The 17,506-nt window shown below is 41.2% G+C and overlaps 1 protein-coding gene across 3 annotated transcripts in view; it reads left to right on the top strand.

Moving 5' to 3' along the window:
* BTBD9 (BTB domain containing 9) overlaps nucleotides 1-17,506 on the top strand; it is a 422,827-nt gene that overhangs the window by 266,206 nt on the left and 139,115 nt on the right. For all 3 annotated transcript variants that reach the window (XR_006818290.1, XR_006818291.1, XM_046004605.1), the window contains exon 7: nucleotides 8,325-8,434. Coding sequence is in view for 1 of the 3 variants with exons in the window: in XM_046004605.1 (XP_045860561.1) it covers nucleotides 8,325-8,434 (110 nt within the window). In the remaining 2 variants the exon portion in view is untranslated. The remainder of the gene's footprint in view (nucleotides 1-8,324; nucleotides 8,435-17,506) is intronic.

The following is a 17,506-nucleotide window of genomic DNA, read 5'->3' as shown; positions in this document are numbered from 1 at the left end:
GTTAACACACCCTGAGATAGTACATTATACATATCCATACCAGCTTTTGCACCCAGGACAAAAATACTTGCTTTTCTTTTTCTCTCTTCTGTTATCATTTGCATATGTATTGTTGGTAGTGAGCATTCTTCCCAAGTTTTCTGTAGTATTACTTTGATTTGATTTGATTACTCTGTGCCTAGTTGGTAGGTTTGTACATAGTTCTACTGGTACTCAAATGAATGTGCTAAGGAAATCTCCCGTCCTTTCCTCCCTCCCCTCCCCCACCTCCGACCCCTACCCCCTAATCTATAGTCTCTAGGTAAAGGTCCAGAATTTCTCAAAGGGCAGAGGAGGGTCCCTAAAATTATCTGTGAGCATTGAAACAGCTGTGGGTGGTATGTGGCAAGTGTGGGACTTTTATGGGTTGGGTTCGTTTTCCTCACATACATTTCACTTAGTTCTCTGAGGAGCTATTTTGTATGAAATAGGTTTCTTTGCATAGCTTGTAAAGAATTCAGAGGCTTTGAGAGACGAATCTTGTGTCAAGCTTTGAAATCTCCAGCATGATTGTATGAGTGTGTGGGGTGTGGGTTTCCCATTAAAGGAAATAATGCACGCAAAGGGTATCACATGGGATGTGTTCAGAAGTTGGTGGCTTTTAATATAATTCCAGTGCTAGTTTCTCAAGGGTCTAGAGTAAAGATCTGTGATTTCCTTACCCCTATGGTCTCTTTATTATTCTCTTGACTTTGACTCAGTTTTCACTTCTGTTATTCTGAAGGTCTTGAGCAGTTCCGGTCTTATTTCTCAGTATGTCAGATATTTACATTCTTAGAAGGATGCTTAAATTTTTCTTTGGGGAGAGGCAAATTCCTTTTCCTTCTGTTTACCTCTCATGCTTCTCTACTTAATCTTTTACTCTAAAAGACAAGGGAGGGGGAAGTTCCTCCAGCTCTTAAAATTTTAAGTTATAATAAATTGCATATACCTACCATAGTCTTAGGTTTAAAAAAAGAGAACCTTTCCTCACCCACCATGATCCTAAAACAGGCTTGCTACAGGTCATAGTCACCAAATGAGTTTTTACAGATTCATAGGGAAACTAACAAATTTAATTTTCTCCTGCTTTTTCTCTAGTGCACAATTCCATTAGTCTCATTTGTCTACATTCGCAGGAATGCACAGCCTATTGGCTAAACTGAAAAAGATAATGCAGCCATTTAAAAGATAAAAGTAGTGAAATCCTGTCCCCAGCCCCCAGCATCTTGGGCTAGGAGAAAAGTTAATGAAAAAATGCAAATGTTGAACTTTTGGTAATTTAGTTCTATTTCTTAAAATATACTTTGTGTTGGTTTCAATGTTTTATTGAGTAATAAAATTGGTTCACAGTATTCCCACATGGGGATTTGTTCACATTAGCACATAACAGAGACAGAAGAAGGGATTGGTTTATTCATATTCATGCTCTCCCCCCTCCCCCTCCCCCTCTTCCTCCTTCCTCCATCCCTCCCTTTATTCCTCTTTTCTCTCCTTCCCTCTCTCCCTCTCTCTCACTCATTTTTCATTTTATACCCTCTACTTCCCGTTTTGTCTCTTTATAATCTCTTGAAATTACAATCTGAAAAAAATGGCAAAGGTAAAAAGAAAACTAAACCACGAAATAAATAAGACATTTCTTCCCATGAAAATCAAATCAGTTCCTCTTTCCAGATCCTAAAAAGCCTACTTAATTAGATTTTTGCCTATATCCTGCTAAATAGCTATGATAGGTGAACTGTGTCTACACCTCAGACTCATTCACGCTGTCTCCGTGTCCTCAGGCTGAGTGTTTCCCCTTCCTATTGGACCCTTTTATTCCCGCAGGGAGAGGTTTTGTAACTGTCTATCCTTCCACTTTAGCAAGTTTGTCTATAAAGTTCAGTATTAAATAGATCTACCTAACCAACCAGTGAGTAATTATTTGATATTATTCGATTTTTTAATTTGTTGTCTGTCCCCGACCCTGAAATATAAATTCCATGGGGAAGAGATTTGATGTGTGTTATTCAACCTCATGTCCCAGCACCAAGCAGCAGTAGCTAGCACACACAAATACTGAGTTAATATTTGTGTGTATGTGGGCGCGCGTGTGTGTGTGTGTCTCTGTGCATGAGAGAAAGAGGGATTGAGGATTATTTTTCTTTTAGCCATGTTTGTTTTTGTTTTGGTCTTTGAAGCAAGAATAATTCACAGGGAGGACTTTTAAAGTTCATATTGCAGAATTCAGTGTTTTAAGAGTAGGCTAACCTCTTCACCATGTGTGAATAGATAAGAAGCTGTTACGTTTTTCTCTTCACCACTACTGCTAATATGTTTTAGTCTTGCCTTCTAAACTGTACTAGAACCTTCTTTAGATGCACGTATATATCCTGTCTTTTGGGTGCATTCGTCACAGTGCTTAGCACAATTTCTGGCACCTGGTTGGTATTTATTAAATCTTGATTAATAGCAGATTTACCCAGTATACCTGCAAGGGCTATTGACTCATAAATGAAATGTGCAATCAGGAAATTAAACGTTACAGATTATATCATTTTCATATGATTTATGTAAATATTATAATTAAGTTCTTTTTGCTATATTAATTCCAGATATAATTCCATAAGCTGAAGGCATGTAAGTATGGCAGGATAGGTTCTACATATTTGAAGATGGAAAAAAGGCCTACTCTTTCAAAAATTCATAATTCCTCCAAATAAAAAGCAACACTTAAATATTTATCTCTAATGTTGAAAAGTGCTATTTTGGTAGCACTGGGCTATGATGTGTTAGTAATTATTTACTCATCTTATTCCCCTCTGCATACTTGATTCACTAGAGCATCAATTTTTTCTGAAAACCAAGATGACTTGTTTCATTTGCCCTTGAATAGCAGAGATGCTGGAACACAACTGCTCCCTCTGCAGGGCTAACCATCAGACAGCATCCGGGTTGCTCTCCGAGGCAGTAGCCTCTGCTTGGGCTAACTCTGGACACAAACTGCGTAACCTTTCAATAATTCTTCCTCTCCCAAATAAGCAAATGCTGCTGGGGCCCTTTGCTGAAGTCAGTAGAGGAGAATCTATAGCTCCACAGATCAGCCAGAGGGAAGGTTTTGTAAGAGTAACAAATCTTTTCTGTTGCAACCTGCTTTTTCTAGAAGCTTTTTGTCATTCTGGCAGTAAACTGTTTTCCACTTGCTGCCTTAGCAACAAGACCTGAAGTCACTTTCCCCTCCAGTCTGCGGTTTGATTATAAGAGTACTAACACTGTATACATAGAACTGGAAGAAAATACCATACTGGCAAGACCTGCAGACATTACCTGCTTCTTGGGTCAGAGAATTATTTATGTACCTTCTTAGCATCTTCTTGATAGCAAGAGTCAAATAGGAAGTCTTGGAAGCGAATACAGACCTTACACGGTTGCCAAGTCCCTAACAAATCCTGGAGCTAAGGTTATCGCTAGAGGACCACATCTGGCCACAGCAGAGTTCTCTGACTACCTCAGAGAAAGAGCCAAAATGTTAAGGAACCCTTCCTGCACATAGTCTCAGGCTAAATCTAGCTTCCTCAAGAGTCTCTGTTTAACCCAAGAATATGAAGTTCACTTAGAGAATAAAACTTGTTTACCAAAGAATAGAATTTTGATGGATTTAGACTTCAATTGATCCCTTGAGAGCTCATTTAAATATTTCTTACTGAATTCAATTTTATCTTGGAGTAGAATCCACTCAGTACAGACATGGGTGAGCCTGTAACTAGAGGCAAAGGTTAAGGGTTAACTCTAAACTCAAGTAGTCTGTGGTCCACCAGAACTGAAGACTAGAGAATATGGCAGGATTTAAAGCAGGAACACACATGTTGCTATTTCTCTGTACTTTCTCCTTTTTCTGTACTTCCCTTAGTATGTTAAGAATGTATCGTATGTGACTTGGAAATCAAATCGGATAGCATCCTGACAAATGACAGAAAGATAGGTTAAGAATAGGAATCTGTACTTTTCCCAGAACAGGTGGGGAATGCTAATGACATCTTCAAAGCAAAATTCCTCTAAGTCACAGTATTATGATGTCTCTCTTTTAGGAAATGCTAATGTATTTTTCTTAAGGAATTAAAACTACGAACTAGGGTTTGCACAGAAAAGAAACTCTTCTTTGGGTATGGTTATCTAGACCAAACATGGGCAAAAGATTCGTTTCTTGCTGCTTCATGTATAGGTGAGTCAGGTCGAGAACATTTTGAATAGACTTTTCTAGAGACTAGAAGCTTAAAGAAGGAAATAATTAATACCACAGAGCCGGGTAAATCAGCAGTTAGAATGGAGTCTCCTTCTGTGAGCATAGGGACACTACTGTGGTGCCTGAAGAGGAAGGACAGGCCCCTTCCTATGTTCTTGAAGTCTGCTCCTGTGGCGGGGGGTAGGTGGGGGGGTGCTGCCTCCTCTTGGAGGCACCTTATTAAAATCTATAGTTAGGAACACTCTTCCAGACAACCGGCGTTCTCGAAGTCTGACCCAAGAAATTTTGTATCCCGTGACCTACTCCTCAAATTTCTGTTTAATCATATTGTCCTCCACCAAGCACTGTATTAAACACTTTAAATTCTGATCTCATCTAAATATCTCATAAGGTTTGTGTTATTGACCTCATTTTGTAAAGAGAAAAACTGAGGTTCAAAAGGTTTAAGGCTTTTTCTTTTTCTTCTTTCTCTCTCTCTCTCTTTTTTTTTAATCTTTGGTCCAAAGTGGCAGAGCTAATTAAGTGACGGGGCTGGGCCACAAACCTGGTTCTCTTAGCGCCTTAGCCCCTAAAGCACGCTCTTCAAAACAACGTCGTGCCTTTCAATTTGAGAGTGCTATCCTTAGAGGTTTTAGGTTTCATTTCATTAAAGAAGACAGAATCTCTTTTCACCCACAATATTACAGCTCCTGGAAACTTCTGCCTTGAAACATCCTGTTGTGAACTGTGTGCGGGATCCGGTCTCCGTCAGTGACGAGAAGACAAGCAACACAGGGAAGGGAAAAGAATATTAGGAACAGACGGTTCCGCAAGGGCTCATGTGGACAGCATTCATCCTCCTCAGAAATGGCCAATCTGTTGCGTAGCTGCCTTCCTCAGCGCTGTTTAAGTTTTAATTATCTTCCAACTGTCTGAGCTGCTGTTGAGGATCAGAGAGAACAAAGGGTAGCTGCTCTCTTCTTCAGCAGTGCCCCTCTCTGCACACTGATGAAGTCACTAGCTGCCACTGCCCTTATTATCAGGTTAAATCAGAGTCTGACTCTGCTTTGGAGAGGTGATGCTGAACGGAGAAAAAAAAAATTCATCTCAAACTCTCCCCCTTATTCAAAATCTTTGGTGGCAGAGAAAATGTGAAATCTACTCCTGTTTAGGTGTTATGACCCAGAAGGGAGTTTGGCTTTTTCACAAAAAAAATAAGTGAAAAAGAGAGGGAGGAAGGACCCTCCTCTGATCCCATCCCCATCATCTTGGATTTTCAGTAGCTCGGGTGATAAAAACTGCTCTTCTGCCTCAGGGATGCTCCATCGTGAGCTCTCTGACGGAACCCGGCTCTTCATCAGGGCTGGAGTCTGTGCTCGCCCCCCTCCCTCCAGCCCCTGCTCCCGGGTCTGGGCCTCTGAGTTCTCAGTGTAGAGCTCCAGCTTCCCCTTCTGGTCACTGAAGCTGGGGGATTCGTGGCAGCCTATTTTCTACTTGAAGGCTAGATCTTTAGTGAAGGACAGAGTCCTGTGTTAAACCACTCCTCACTGGGAAAGAGAAACATGGTGTCTTTCTTGTGACTTTGTTACCATTTTTTTCGAATGTGTATTTGAGTAAGGACTTCATGCCATTTTTGTAAATTATGCTACAATTTTGTGGAGACTTAGAAAGTATTGTAGAACCAGAATAATTAAACTTGTTTTGAGCATTTACGTGTAACGGGCTAATCAAGAAGTGTGATGTACAGTGGCGAATTGTTAATTTGACCTCAGGATTATGCAGCAGAGATAACATTATCTTCATTTAGAGAGAACTTTTAATCTGGAGGCATCTCTCAGTGCCTTTCCAACCATATATATTATCTTGTTTGTTATCACAAGCACTATCATTAGGGCTGTAAAATGTATTCCTATATAATTTTCTGTTTTCGGTTTCTTATAATTGGGGGATGAAGGAGGCAAAGGTTGCATATTTTCTCCTATTTTTGATCTGTGCACCACGGTTAAATTTGGGAAATGATTATTATCTAAAGTTGGAGAACCTGGTTCCATACAATTTTTTTTATAAAAAGGAAGAAAGGGAGGGAGAGGACATGACCACATCCCCTTAAGTCAGGCTAGACTGTTAATCTTAAGAACTGCCAATGGGGAAGGGCCCTATCAGTCACTTCCTGGCTCCTGTACCTTGCACAGTATTAGGAGAGCTGCCTCTCCTTTGGTGGAGACGTGACCTAGGGAACAGGAAAATGATCTGATCAAATTCCCCAAACCACATTCCCTCAATTCCCTCCAAGGTTACAGACAGCAGTACTCACTGTCACGACCATGAGCAGTTGAAAATGCAATGCCGGTTGAGTTCCTGTGGGTTTAAGGAAATGGACGAAATTAGATTCAGGCCAGTGTACCAGGCTTAACACACCCCTTCCTTTCCAGAAAGTCTATAGAGACTGTCACCGCCAACGGTAAAGAACAGCACAATTCCCGTTCCACAAACCATTTTATTTTATTTTATTTTATTTTTTCACACAAACCATTTTAGAACTTATTTTGCTCGAACCCCACCTACCCATCCAAAGGCAGTAGCATCAGTACCTTCGGTCTGCCTTGAGGACTTGAGAGGACAGCTCAGGGCCAACCTCCTGCTTAACCAGAGGACTCTGATGAGCGCAGCTGTTGCCCTGACTCTCCATACAGGAAGAATGGTGTCTCCCTGCAGTGGACATGGGCACACTGAACAGCCAGCCCAGGAGACAGCATTTAGATTGGTTATGAAGATGAGTGACCAGCTCGTGTCAAGGAGCAGATGGCTAAATGAGGTGCACCGGGAATGCCGTGAGATTCATGCTTGAAGGAACAGGAGGGAAAATAGCTCATGACATAAAAGCCCCAAATATAGTCTCCTTAATGTGAATTTTTTTTAGATTGGCATTTACATTACACAATTAACTTGGAGTGATGAGAAATGTAAGGGAATTACCGAATTAGTGAACAGCGATTAACTCAGAAGTAAAATTATATCATTGAAGTCGAAGGTTGTTTTACACAGCAGAGGAAGGATATTACTAAAACCTTGCCCGGTCTGTCATCTCCTAATTGAAATGTGTTCATTTAATATGCCCCATCCTTCAGAGCGCATAGCTCATAATTTGGGAGAGTGTTACCACTTAATCTAGTTATTTTCCCTGGTTCTTCTTTTGAATCCCAGTAAGACAGTGTGCGGCACATTCTCCAGCGATTTGTGTGACACTCAGAAGAATGAGTTTGTCTGTTCATTAACCTGTGAACTGTCAGGTCCCTCTGGAGAGGGACAGGAACAAGTCACTCCAAGGTTAATGCTTGTTTGTCAGAGGTGAAGCCTCTAGGGAGACACAGAGGGTGAACAGGCCGGGCTGCTCAAGACCTGCCCGGTGAAACTCTGCACTGTATGCAGACGCCAGAGCCGTGTGGCCGGGAGGGGGGCTGCAGAGCTGGCTGGGTCACCTCTGCAGATCACTTCCTCTGGTCAGGAGAAGGCCTCCCAGCAGTCAAGTTGAAGTGGGGAGGGGAGGCGGGGGGCTGGTGTACGTATATAGCAGGCACTTTCTACAAGGATTTAGGAGCAGTGTTGAAACAGAAAAAACTGTGAGTGATTTTTAGTAGTTTCTGTGGATTTTTCTGTTAAACAGGATGGCAGCATTGATTTTATGCATTTGTCTCCAATGGGTGAAATCTTTCCTTGAGTTGGCGAGTGTCCATGCACCATTCCTAACCACAAGGAGCAGACAGAAGCTGTGCTTCTCCAGTGTGAATGTCTCATGGGCATGTAATTATACTGACATTCAGGGCTTGAGCTTCCACAGTACCTGGTTTGATTTTCTAGGTAAATCAAATCTAAGTTCTGCTTAATTCTCCGGAAAGTGGTATCTCCCTAATTTTGCCATCCTGCTTCTAAGCTCAGTTGGAGCTAGCCCTAAGGAGCAAATAGAGGATCTGAAGTCAGGTTCAAAGTCTTCTTTAGTCCCTGCCCTGGAACACTGTATACTTGCACCATGTATCTCATTCTGTTGTCTTTGGATTGGTTGTGATGGAACCTCGTTTTCTTCAACAAATTTTCTTTTTACCCCCAGGTATATTCGAATAGTTGGGACTCACAACACAGTGAACAAGATTTTTCACATTGTGGCTTTTGAATGTATGTTTACAAACAAAACCTTCACTCTTGAGAAGGGGCTGATAGGTAAGTATTGCAATTATATATTTTTATATGTGCTAAGATATTTTGTCTTCATATATTTTGCTAGCTCATTAACTTATCCTAACCCACCTCTTAATCACCTTTGACTAAGAACTGGTTGATTTGAATGCTTTATGGCTGAATGACATAGGGGAAGTCTTCTATTTTTAGAAATAGTCCAAATAATAATTCTAGTAAACATAAAAGAGAAGACTATAAAGATTACACTAGGAGTTAAGAATTGAAAATGTCCTAGTGATACATTCAGATTTGCCATGTGTGGAATGCTTATGATAGTCCAGCAAAGCCTTTTATATCAAAGGCTTTTCTATATTTAATGGTAGGTAAGATCAGGGAAGAAGTCTGTAGAATATTGATCCAATGGTCATGCTTTCCAAGGCTACGGAGGTATTTTGGCCTTTAATTGGATATGAACGGTGTGCTCTCCATGAGACTGTCTCCTTTTCATGGGTAAATCAGTCCATATTTGCACTGTTTAGCCAAGTTTGTCTGTAATTTAAACAAGACCAGAATAACGAATTGTCATTGTCAAAGTCAAGTTATCTTGTGGGAAACACTGTCTGACTGATATTTCAGAAGAGTATTTTTAATTTTGGCTTGGTTGTCATTTGGTTGTTTTCTGTTGTGTTATGTTCTTCTTTTAGGTAATATTTAGTCTGGCAATGTGCACAGTCCAGCCTAGGTCTTGACATTGTAGATAGCGTGAGTGGCTTTTCCCACCCGGCTCTGCCCACAGTTTTTACACCTCCTGCAAAGATCCTAGTTTGACTGACTAGATCCTCAAATCTGTCTTTACTGCAGCTTCTTTGGAAAGGGATTCTGCATGTTCAGGTGCCCTTGCCTTGGTACCTAAGACAGAATTCTTTGCCCTTGCGAAGGGCTCCGCATCCCCTCTCCTTCCGAGGTCCCCTCCATGCTGGGACACATAGCATGTTGACACATGTCCTTAAAACACAGTGATGACTAGAATGGGAAAGATGAGTGTAACTTGCAGACGTTTACTAATTCTTGGGACGGTCATAAGTCTAAATGTCCCTAAGACCTGCTGTGTCCTAAATGTAATCCTTTATTTAGGGAAATTTAGAAGAGGAATGTTAGTCAACTGGCAGGAGTAGCCATTATTCTAACAAATAGAGAAATGTTAGAGCTCAGCTAAAATAAATAATTGGGTTTTACCTTTGTTGTAGATATAACTTTTACCATCAAATATAAATGTTACTCATCGTTGTGACTTCAAAGTAATTTGAAAGTTAGCACTGCTGAAGCATTACCTGATATTATCAAGGCTTTTAATTCCATGGGCTGTGTGGAATTGTGGCGATAGATGGTTGCGGGAAGGATACCTCCTTTCACCAGCTACCTGTGCTCTGTTACAGACTCTGGCCCTCCAGCATACTTGATTGTGTAGTTAGGGGCATCCTTACTGAGGAGGCTGTTAGGAGCCCAGCCACCCTCAGTCACAGCCCGGGTGCTGTTTGGCGACTCACGTCAGCCCAGTGCACTCTGTTCTGGAACCTGCCGCACGGCAGGCACCATCTACTTCAGTCAGTGTCTCCAGGTTTGTGGACGCTGTAATTATCCGAGAAACGGGTATGTTTGGCCCGAGAAGCCATTACAGGGTGAAACTCAGGATGGTCATAGTGAGGGATGCTGTTACTGATCTGCATTTTTTTGTCCAAAGTGAACTCGTCAGCATTATCAGAAGCCATAATGGTCTCAGTCATGTCAGGGGATGAAAGAAGATTGCAGAGCTGCAGGAGCATGTTTGGTTTCTGATCAAACACTTTTCTTCGAGCCCTGTTCTAGGATGCTCCCAAGTTTGACTGCAAAGAGCACTGCAATCATCTACCTGTCATCGTCCCTCAACTGAATGGGAGCAGTAGGGCAGGCTGGCAGGCATGAATGTGCACTTGTTGGTAGATGGCCTGCAGTGGGATCCCCTCTGGCCCTCCTCCTACCATCTTTGCAGCTCAAAGCTGTCCCCACGCTGGGCAGACAGGGAGGTGGCGTGAGTCATGGAGGAACACGGGGATTTCATTATCCTCTGTCTGACATGGCAGCTCTGCTTATTTTCAAGGGGTATTTGAAAAAGGAGTGGCCAGCTTTCCATATTGATGGTCTCAGATGCATTTTGGCTGCACACAGGCCTCAGCCAGCTACCCTACAGGGACCTCCAAGAAGGGAATGGTCCTCTAATTGGGGGCACCATGTACATCAGAATCAGCTGAAATCACCTTTAAATTGGAGCACTTAACTCCTTCCTGCATCTTGTGAAATATGCACTCCTTCCTTGAGAAGCATTGATAGACACTTCAGGTCTTCAGGGGGACAAAAAGTAAAATAATGTCATCATGAGTAACTAGTAAGGTATCAATCCTACTTTACATTTTAAGATTCAGAACATCTCTCACAGCTCTTTGTTCAGAGTTCAGGCTACTCTCATTAGAGCAGTACTCTTCTTATAGGCCTTATATTTGCGTTGGTTTTTTTTTTTTTTTAAGATTTTATTTATTTATTTGAGAGAGAGAGAGAGCATGAGAGAAGAGAAGGTCAGAGAGAGAAGCAGACTCCCAGTGGAGCTGGGAGCCCGATGTGGACTCGATCCCAGGACCCTGGGATCATGACCTGAGCCGAAGGCAGTTGCTTAACCAACTGAGCCACCCAGGCTCCCTGGTTTGTTTTTGTTTTTGTTTTGTTTTTTAATGAGATTTTAATTGTTATTTAAAATAACAGGTATGTTATTACTGACAACATATAATGATGCCAGGAAAAAAATAGACTTTGTAAGATTTTAGTCTTGTTTCCCACCAAAGGGTTTCTTTCCCACTTCTGTCGACAGCATGTCATTCTTCACGCATCTTCACTTGTACAGGTTTGTGGGGGAGCCTTGGAACCCTGTCGGTTCATCTGTCCATGGGGACAGGCTCCCCACCCCCGACCCATGACCACACTGACCAGATCTGGGTAAGGCTCTCCCCACAGCGCTTCTCTCACCTCATCTGCGGCTGCCACCACAGCCCTTTCTCTTGGGCAGCTGCTTGTGGATCATGTTGGGGTGTGTTCTCACCTGGGAGAGCCAGCCTGTGCTGACCGTCTCCTTGTTGTTGGGAGGCAGTTATAGGAATCCCTAACCTGTCTTACCAGTGAGGCATGGAAGGAGTACTTAGAATAGAGAATGACCACGTTTTATAAACTTTCAGTCTCCCACAGAACGCATTTGCTTTGCCTTGACACCCCAGCTTGTGTTATACACATGACATTGCCAGGTCCTTGCAGTTTTTCAGAATAATTGACAATCGTCTCTTCATGTAATCTTGTATTTAAATTTACTTCTTTGAACACCCTATTATTCAGGTAGACGGAATAGTACCCACCCTTCAGCTTAAAGAATTGTTAACTCACAGACTACCTGTTTTATCTCTATGCTACCTACTTCTTTCCTATCAGGTTATTTTTTTTTTTTAAAGATTTTATTTATTTATTTGACAGAGAGAAATCACAACTAGGCAGAGAGGCAGGCAGAGAGAGAGAGAGAGAAGCAGGCTCCCTGCCGAGCAGAGAGCCCGATGCGGGACTCGATCCCAGGACTCTGAGATCATGACCTGAGCCGAAGGCAGCGGCCCAACCCACTGAGCCACCCAGGCGCCCCCTATCAAGTTATTTTGACACCAATCCCCGATGATAATTTTATCATCTTTTCCATAAATGTTTCAGTATGTATCTCTAAAAGTAAGACTCCCTTTTATAACCATAATGACAATATCATTATAATACCCCAAAATTGAACTATAATTTTTTATGGATATTAAATATCCAGTCAGGGGCGCCTGAGTGGCTCAGTCCTTTAAGCCTCTGCCTTCAGCTCAGGTCATTATCTCACCATCCATCCTGGGATGGAGCCCCGCCTTGGGAACCTGCTTCTCCTTCTGCCTCCCCCTGCTGGTTGTGTTCTCTCACACAAACCTTCTCTCTCTCTCTCAAATAAATAAATTAAAATTAAATATTAAATAAATTAAACATCCAATCAGTGTTCAGATGTCCCTAATTGGATCAAAGTCTGGAGTGAGTTTACGTGGATTTTTTTTTTTAAGATTTTATTTATTCTTTAGACAGAGCACACAAGCCAGAGGGAGAGGCAGAGGGAGAGGGAGAAGCAGACTCCCCGCTGAACTGGGAGCCCGATGTGGGGCTCCATCCAAAGACCTGGAGATCATAACCTGAGGGCAGACCCCCAACCATCTGAGCCACCCAGGCACCCCAGTTTATGTGTTTCTACAGGTTGCTTAAAACCAGAATTCAGATAAGGTCCATATTGTTGATAAACAGTCATTATGGCTCTTAAATCTCTTTAAATCTGTAGGTTCCCTTCCACATGTCTATCTCTGTCTCTTTCTCTTTTTTTCCCTTCTCTCTATTATTTGTTGAAGAAACTATTTGGTCTTTGTGCTCTAGAGTTTTTGACAGTCTAAATGTGGAAGATTAAAATCCCCCTGGTAACATTTAACATGTTTCTCTGTTGTAGTTTTTTGTAACTTGGTAGATGGATTCTAATTCAATCCGATTCAAGATCTAGGGGTTTTTTTGTTTTGTCTCATTTTTGTTTTTTGTGAAAATGCTCCATAGGTGGTAGAACATATATTTATTAAGAAACACAGAAAATCTTTGGTTATCTTTCTCTTTTGGCTATTCGTATTCATTCAGACTATTTCCTAGATTCATTATTTCATAATTTGAAATGGCAAAATCATTATTTTCGAATTATATCATTCTTTACTTAGTAACTAGAAAAATCTCCTCAACACTCACTTGATAATCCTGAGGTCCAGTTTGCCAGGGAATAGAAGGATATTTACCGTCTTCAAATAAAGAGGTGGTTACTCAGCATCCTCTGCAGGTGACCAGTGAGATTTTTGTTTGGGGGGACTGTTTGGAAAGGAGGGAAGAGGAACATTTATCACTTTCAGTTTATGGGACTAGACAAATTGGACACGTTTTGATCACTTGCAGTTATTATTATTGACATTGTCCCCCTCTTCATACTGGTTCTTGAGTCCTTCTGACATGACCTACATAGTCGTTAACACTCTTGATTTCTAGCATGACACGACATTCCAGGTTCATTTTGTACTTTTCCTGCCCCGATCTGCGATCAGCCATTTCTTCAAAAAGCCCTGGTTCCTTTCAGTGGGAAATGATATTTGGAAACCTCAGTGGAAGCACTTGCTGCTGGGTTGGTCACTATTTGTGGGCCTTTCTGGCAGACGAAACTAAGAAATATGTGCACATTTATGTATTTATTTACTTATCATATATTTAACAGGTAAAATATATCATGAGTACATGCTGATACTTCTAATTAAAATTCAGTACACAGAGTTTTTGTTTAGCCTTTGATCTGGCAGGTCCTTTTTCCTATACTAAAAATCTTGGTGACCAGTGATACAACACAATAATTCATTTGCTTTGTCCCCAGTACATACAATATAGTCTCAGAATTACAGTGTCAGTGCTACCATATGGTTACTGAAAATAGTTTAAGATTTCTGCAGTTATTTTGGGGGCCCTTAGGGCATATCCTGCTAGAGATATATATTAAAATTACTGTGTTCTAAAGTCATCTAAAATAATTTCTCTGTGTGGTCATGCCAGTTTGTCAGTATATAGTTGGATTCATTTACTCCATTTTGCTTTCAATGTTTGGAGATTACCTTTAAAGATTTTTTTTTGTTTTATAACTATGTAAAATATAGACATGATTCCAAAATCAAATCTACAGAAGAGCTTTATTTAGAGAAATCCCCCTTCTATTCCTGTCCCTTCTACTCCTATAGGTGACCTCTTTCCCCTTTAGTTTTTTGGATTAGGCTTCTATTTTAAATAATGAAAAATAAATAAATACATATTGTGTTATGTTATGTTATATTATATATAATTTCTATTTTGTAACCTCCTCAATATTCTTGAATAATTGGTAGCATACTCTTTGCTTATAAATATTTTCTTTCTTCACCTTGCCTTTTAGTACTTAACACTTCTCCTAAAACTAGCTATCTAGAAGGATATTATGCTTTCCTTTTCCTAGCCGCATGGTACTCATTAGAATAGATGTACTATAGTTTATTTATTCAACTACTTCTGTCTTGATGGACCATTTGGGTTGTTTTCGGTCTTCTGCTCCTATAAATTGTGCTATTGCCTTGTACATAAGGCTTTTCCTATTTTTCCTACTATCTCTTTGGGATAGATTCTTAGAAAGCGGATTACATGGTCAGAAGGTAAATGTATGTGTGATTTTGCAAGATGTTGCCAAATTCACCTCCACAGGGATTATACCATTTTGAAATTTTCACTGGCAATATAGGATAATGACTTTCCCCACAGTCTTGCCAGTGGAGCATCTTGTCAAACTTCTGGATTTTTGCTAGTTTGATAGGTGAGAAATCGTATCTCAGTGCAGTTTTAACTGCATTTCTCTTATGAGAAAAATTGAGCATCTTTTCATATGTTTAAGGGCCATTTCCATTTTTTTCTTTTTTAAATAGCTCTTCTCTTCTTATGAGTCTTGTAGATGAATAGAGAAGATGCTTTTAGTAAGACTTGGGGGAGCAGTAAACACTTTACATTGATATTAGAGTGTGGTATTTAGCATTACATGAGTCTGGTTTCCCTTCTTAAGGTCTCCTGGTTCTTCCAGAAAACATAAGCTCTCATAAGCCCCTCTCTAGCCTTGTTCTTGACTCTACTGCAGCTTAAGAGATAGTAAGCTAGAGCATGGAGCTCTGGGCTCAAAATTCAAGGCTCCTTAACCCTTTTAAAAACCAAGAAGCTTCCATTAGTGGCTTTTTGCCTTTAAGGGTTACCTCTGTGTCTGGCTGGTAGGATCCACAAAGACTTGTGGCTTTTTTGGTCTAGTTTCTTGTTAGTAATTGATGCAGGGCAACCAAAACAGGCAGCATGAGCATAGGAATTCTGCTGCCAATGCTCTGGGAACACTCGCGGTGGCCGCGCCCATGGAATTGTGCTGTCTGAAGGAAACGACGGAGCCTGGGTTCATCTGCCACCAGAGGCAGATAGAAAAGAAGTGTTTCCTTTCTTCTTCCCATCTTCCAGTCTCTCATGACTTTCTTCTACTGGCAGATCTTCACCAAAAACTAAGCTGGCAAGCTTGGGAGGTGTGATGTTGGGAACTTTAGCCTCAGAGATACAGTGCAGAACGAAGGAGGGAACAGAGCTGAAAGCAAACACACAGACTGATGCAAAGACAGAAAGTTACAAAAGGGGCTTCAGAGGGCAGGGAACTTACCCTCTGGCTCAGAGTCTCTGGGGAAGCACATTGGCCAGACTTAGAAATACGTGGAGTGGAGAACAGTAGACCAAAGGCACAACAGAGAGGAGAGAGGGGAAATATTTAGTTGGGCTTTGAAGGAATGAACATATTTCTTGCCTAGTCAGATAAGGCTTAGTGAAGAATGGTATTTTGAGCTGGGCCTTGAAGAATTCAGTAAACTATACAGAGCATTACAAAAGTGGCAATTTACATGGCAACAAAAATGGCCAATACTTCATCCCCTCAGAAGAGCTGGAAGCAGGAAATGGAAATCCATGGTCTGTAGTTGCTACTGTCATTTCTACAAGTTTTTTGAAGTTGTAACAGTGTGTTTAGAATTCGGTAAAGTTCCCGGGGAAATAAACAGAAATCTGTGCTGCAAAGGGCTTTTGGCATCTCCTGAACTAAGGATATGACTTCTGTGCTTTGCAGCTGTGTTTAAAAAATTAGAGCAAAATTTTGCTCCTCTAGAGCAAAAACAGAGATTTGGGGGTGGGAGGGGCGGTTCACTAGGGGATGAAGGTGTTAGAATGTGGCGGAGAAATAAACTTGCTGGAGTGGCAGAGGAGTCCTAAAGACCTTAATGCAGATGGTTTCCTAAAATGACACTTTTGAGTCTGGACTAGTCTAGACCAAGAGGCTATGCTTTTCCCAGCCTTTTTCTCTAACCGGATATTAAGGCTGGTTCTAATTGTCAGTGAAGCTTAACTTCTTTATCTACTGTAAATTACTTGGCATCAAGCAGACATTTATTAAGAGGCTGCCAAGTGTATCTTAGGCACTAGGGATTGAAAGATACAGAGGTGTAGTTTCTGCCTTGGAGGATCGTATGAGCTAATGGAGGAGAAAGACACTTAAATAGAAGGTGACAACACAGTAAAATAGGTCATCTGTTGGGAGGTTGGAGCAGATGCTGTAGGAACACTGGAACAGAGGCACCTAACCTGAGTTCAGGACCGTGTCAGGAAAGACCCCCAGTGGAGGCGATGAATGGGCCAGTCCCTGAGCAAAGGCAGAAGGTGGAGGGTCAGGGGAGAATCATAGCAAATGGGCAGCGTGTGCAAAGGCCTGTTTATCTCTGACCTACTCCAGAAAAATAGTGCCCATTCCAGTGGACTACCTTGCATCTGGTGAGGGGGGTAGGGAGAGTTGGAGTAAGAGTGAAGTTAGCTGTGGTCTCTCTCTCTTCCCAAGGAGAAGGTTAAGCCCTATCTTCTTAGCGAATCTTAAAGTTTTTTTAAAAATTCAGATAAAGTAAATGCCCCACAGTAACACAGACTATTAGATAGTTTGTTTACCTCCTACTCTAGGGGGCCTGTGTTCACTGACAGGAATGGGCTCCAGTTCTTATGTTGGGGGCAGGATGATTAGACTTGATCTTAGCCAAAAGGCCAAGAAGCAATGCAGGGATCATGAGCAAGCAACCTGCTTATCATGATTTAGGATTCTCAGTCTATATGTGGTCTTTTGTGTACATTTACATTTCATTTTCCTTTATATCTGTTTGTTTTTGTTTTTTTTCTGCTGGTGTTATTTTTGTTCTGGTTGTTTTGTTTGAGAATAAAAACACCCTAAAAATATTTTATTGCTCCAATTTTATAGAATTTGCGTCTACATTTTACAGGATTGATTTTTTTGGATCCTACTTATATATCCCTTTGTTATAACAGTGATGTAGGGGGGTTGTGTGTGTGTGTGTGTGTGTGTGTGTGGGTGGGTGGGTCCAG

The sequence above is a fragment of the Meles meles genome, chromosome 5 (genome assembly GCF_922984935.1).
Source record: "Meles meles chromosome 5, mMelMel3.1 paternal haplotype, whole genome shotgun sequence".
Taxonomy (NCBI): domain Eukaryota; kingdom Metazoa; phylum Chordata; class Mammalia; order Carnivora; family Mustelidae; genus Meles; species Meles meles.
This window is presented reverse-complemented; position numbering and strand designations above follow the sequence as displayed.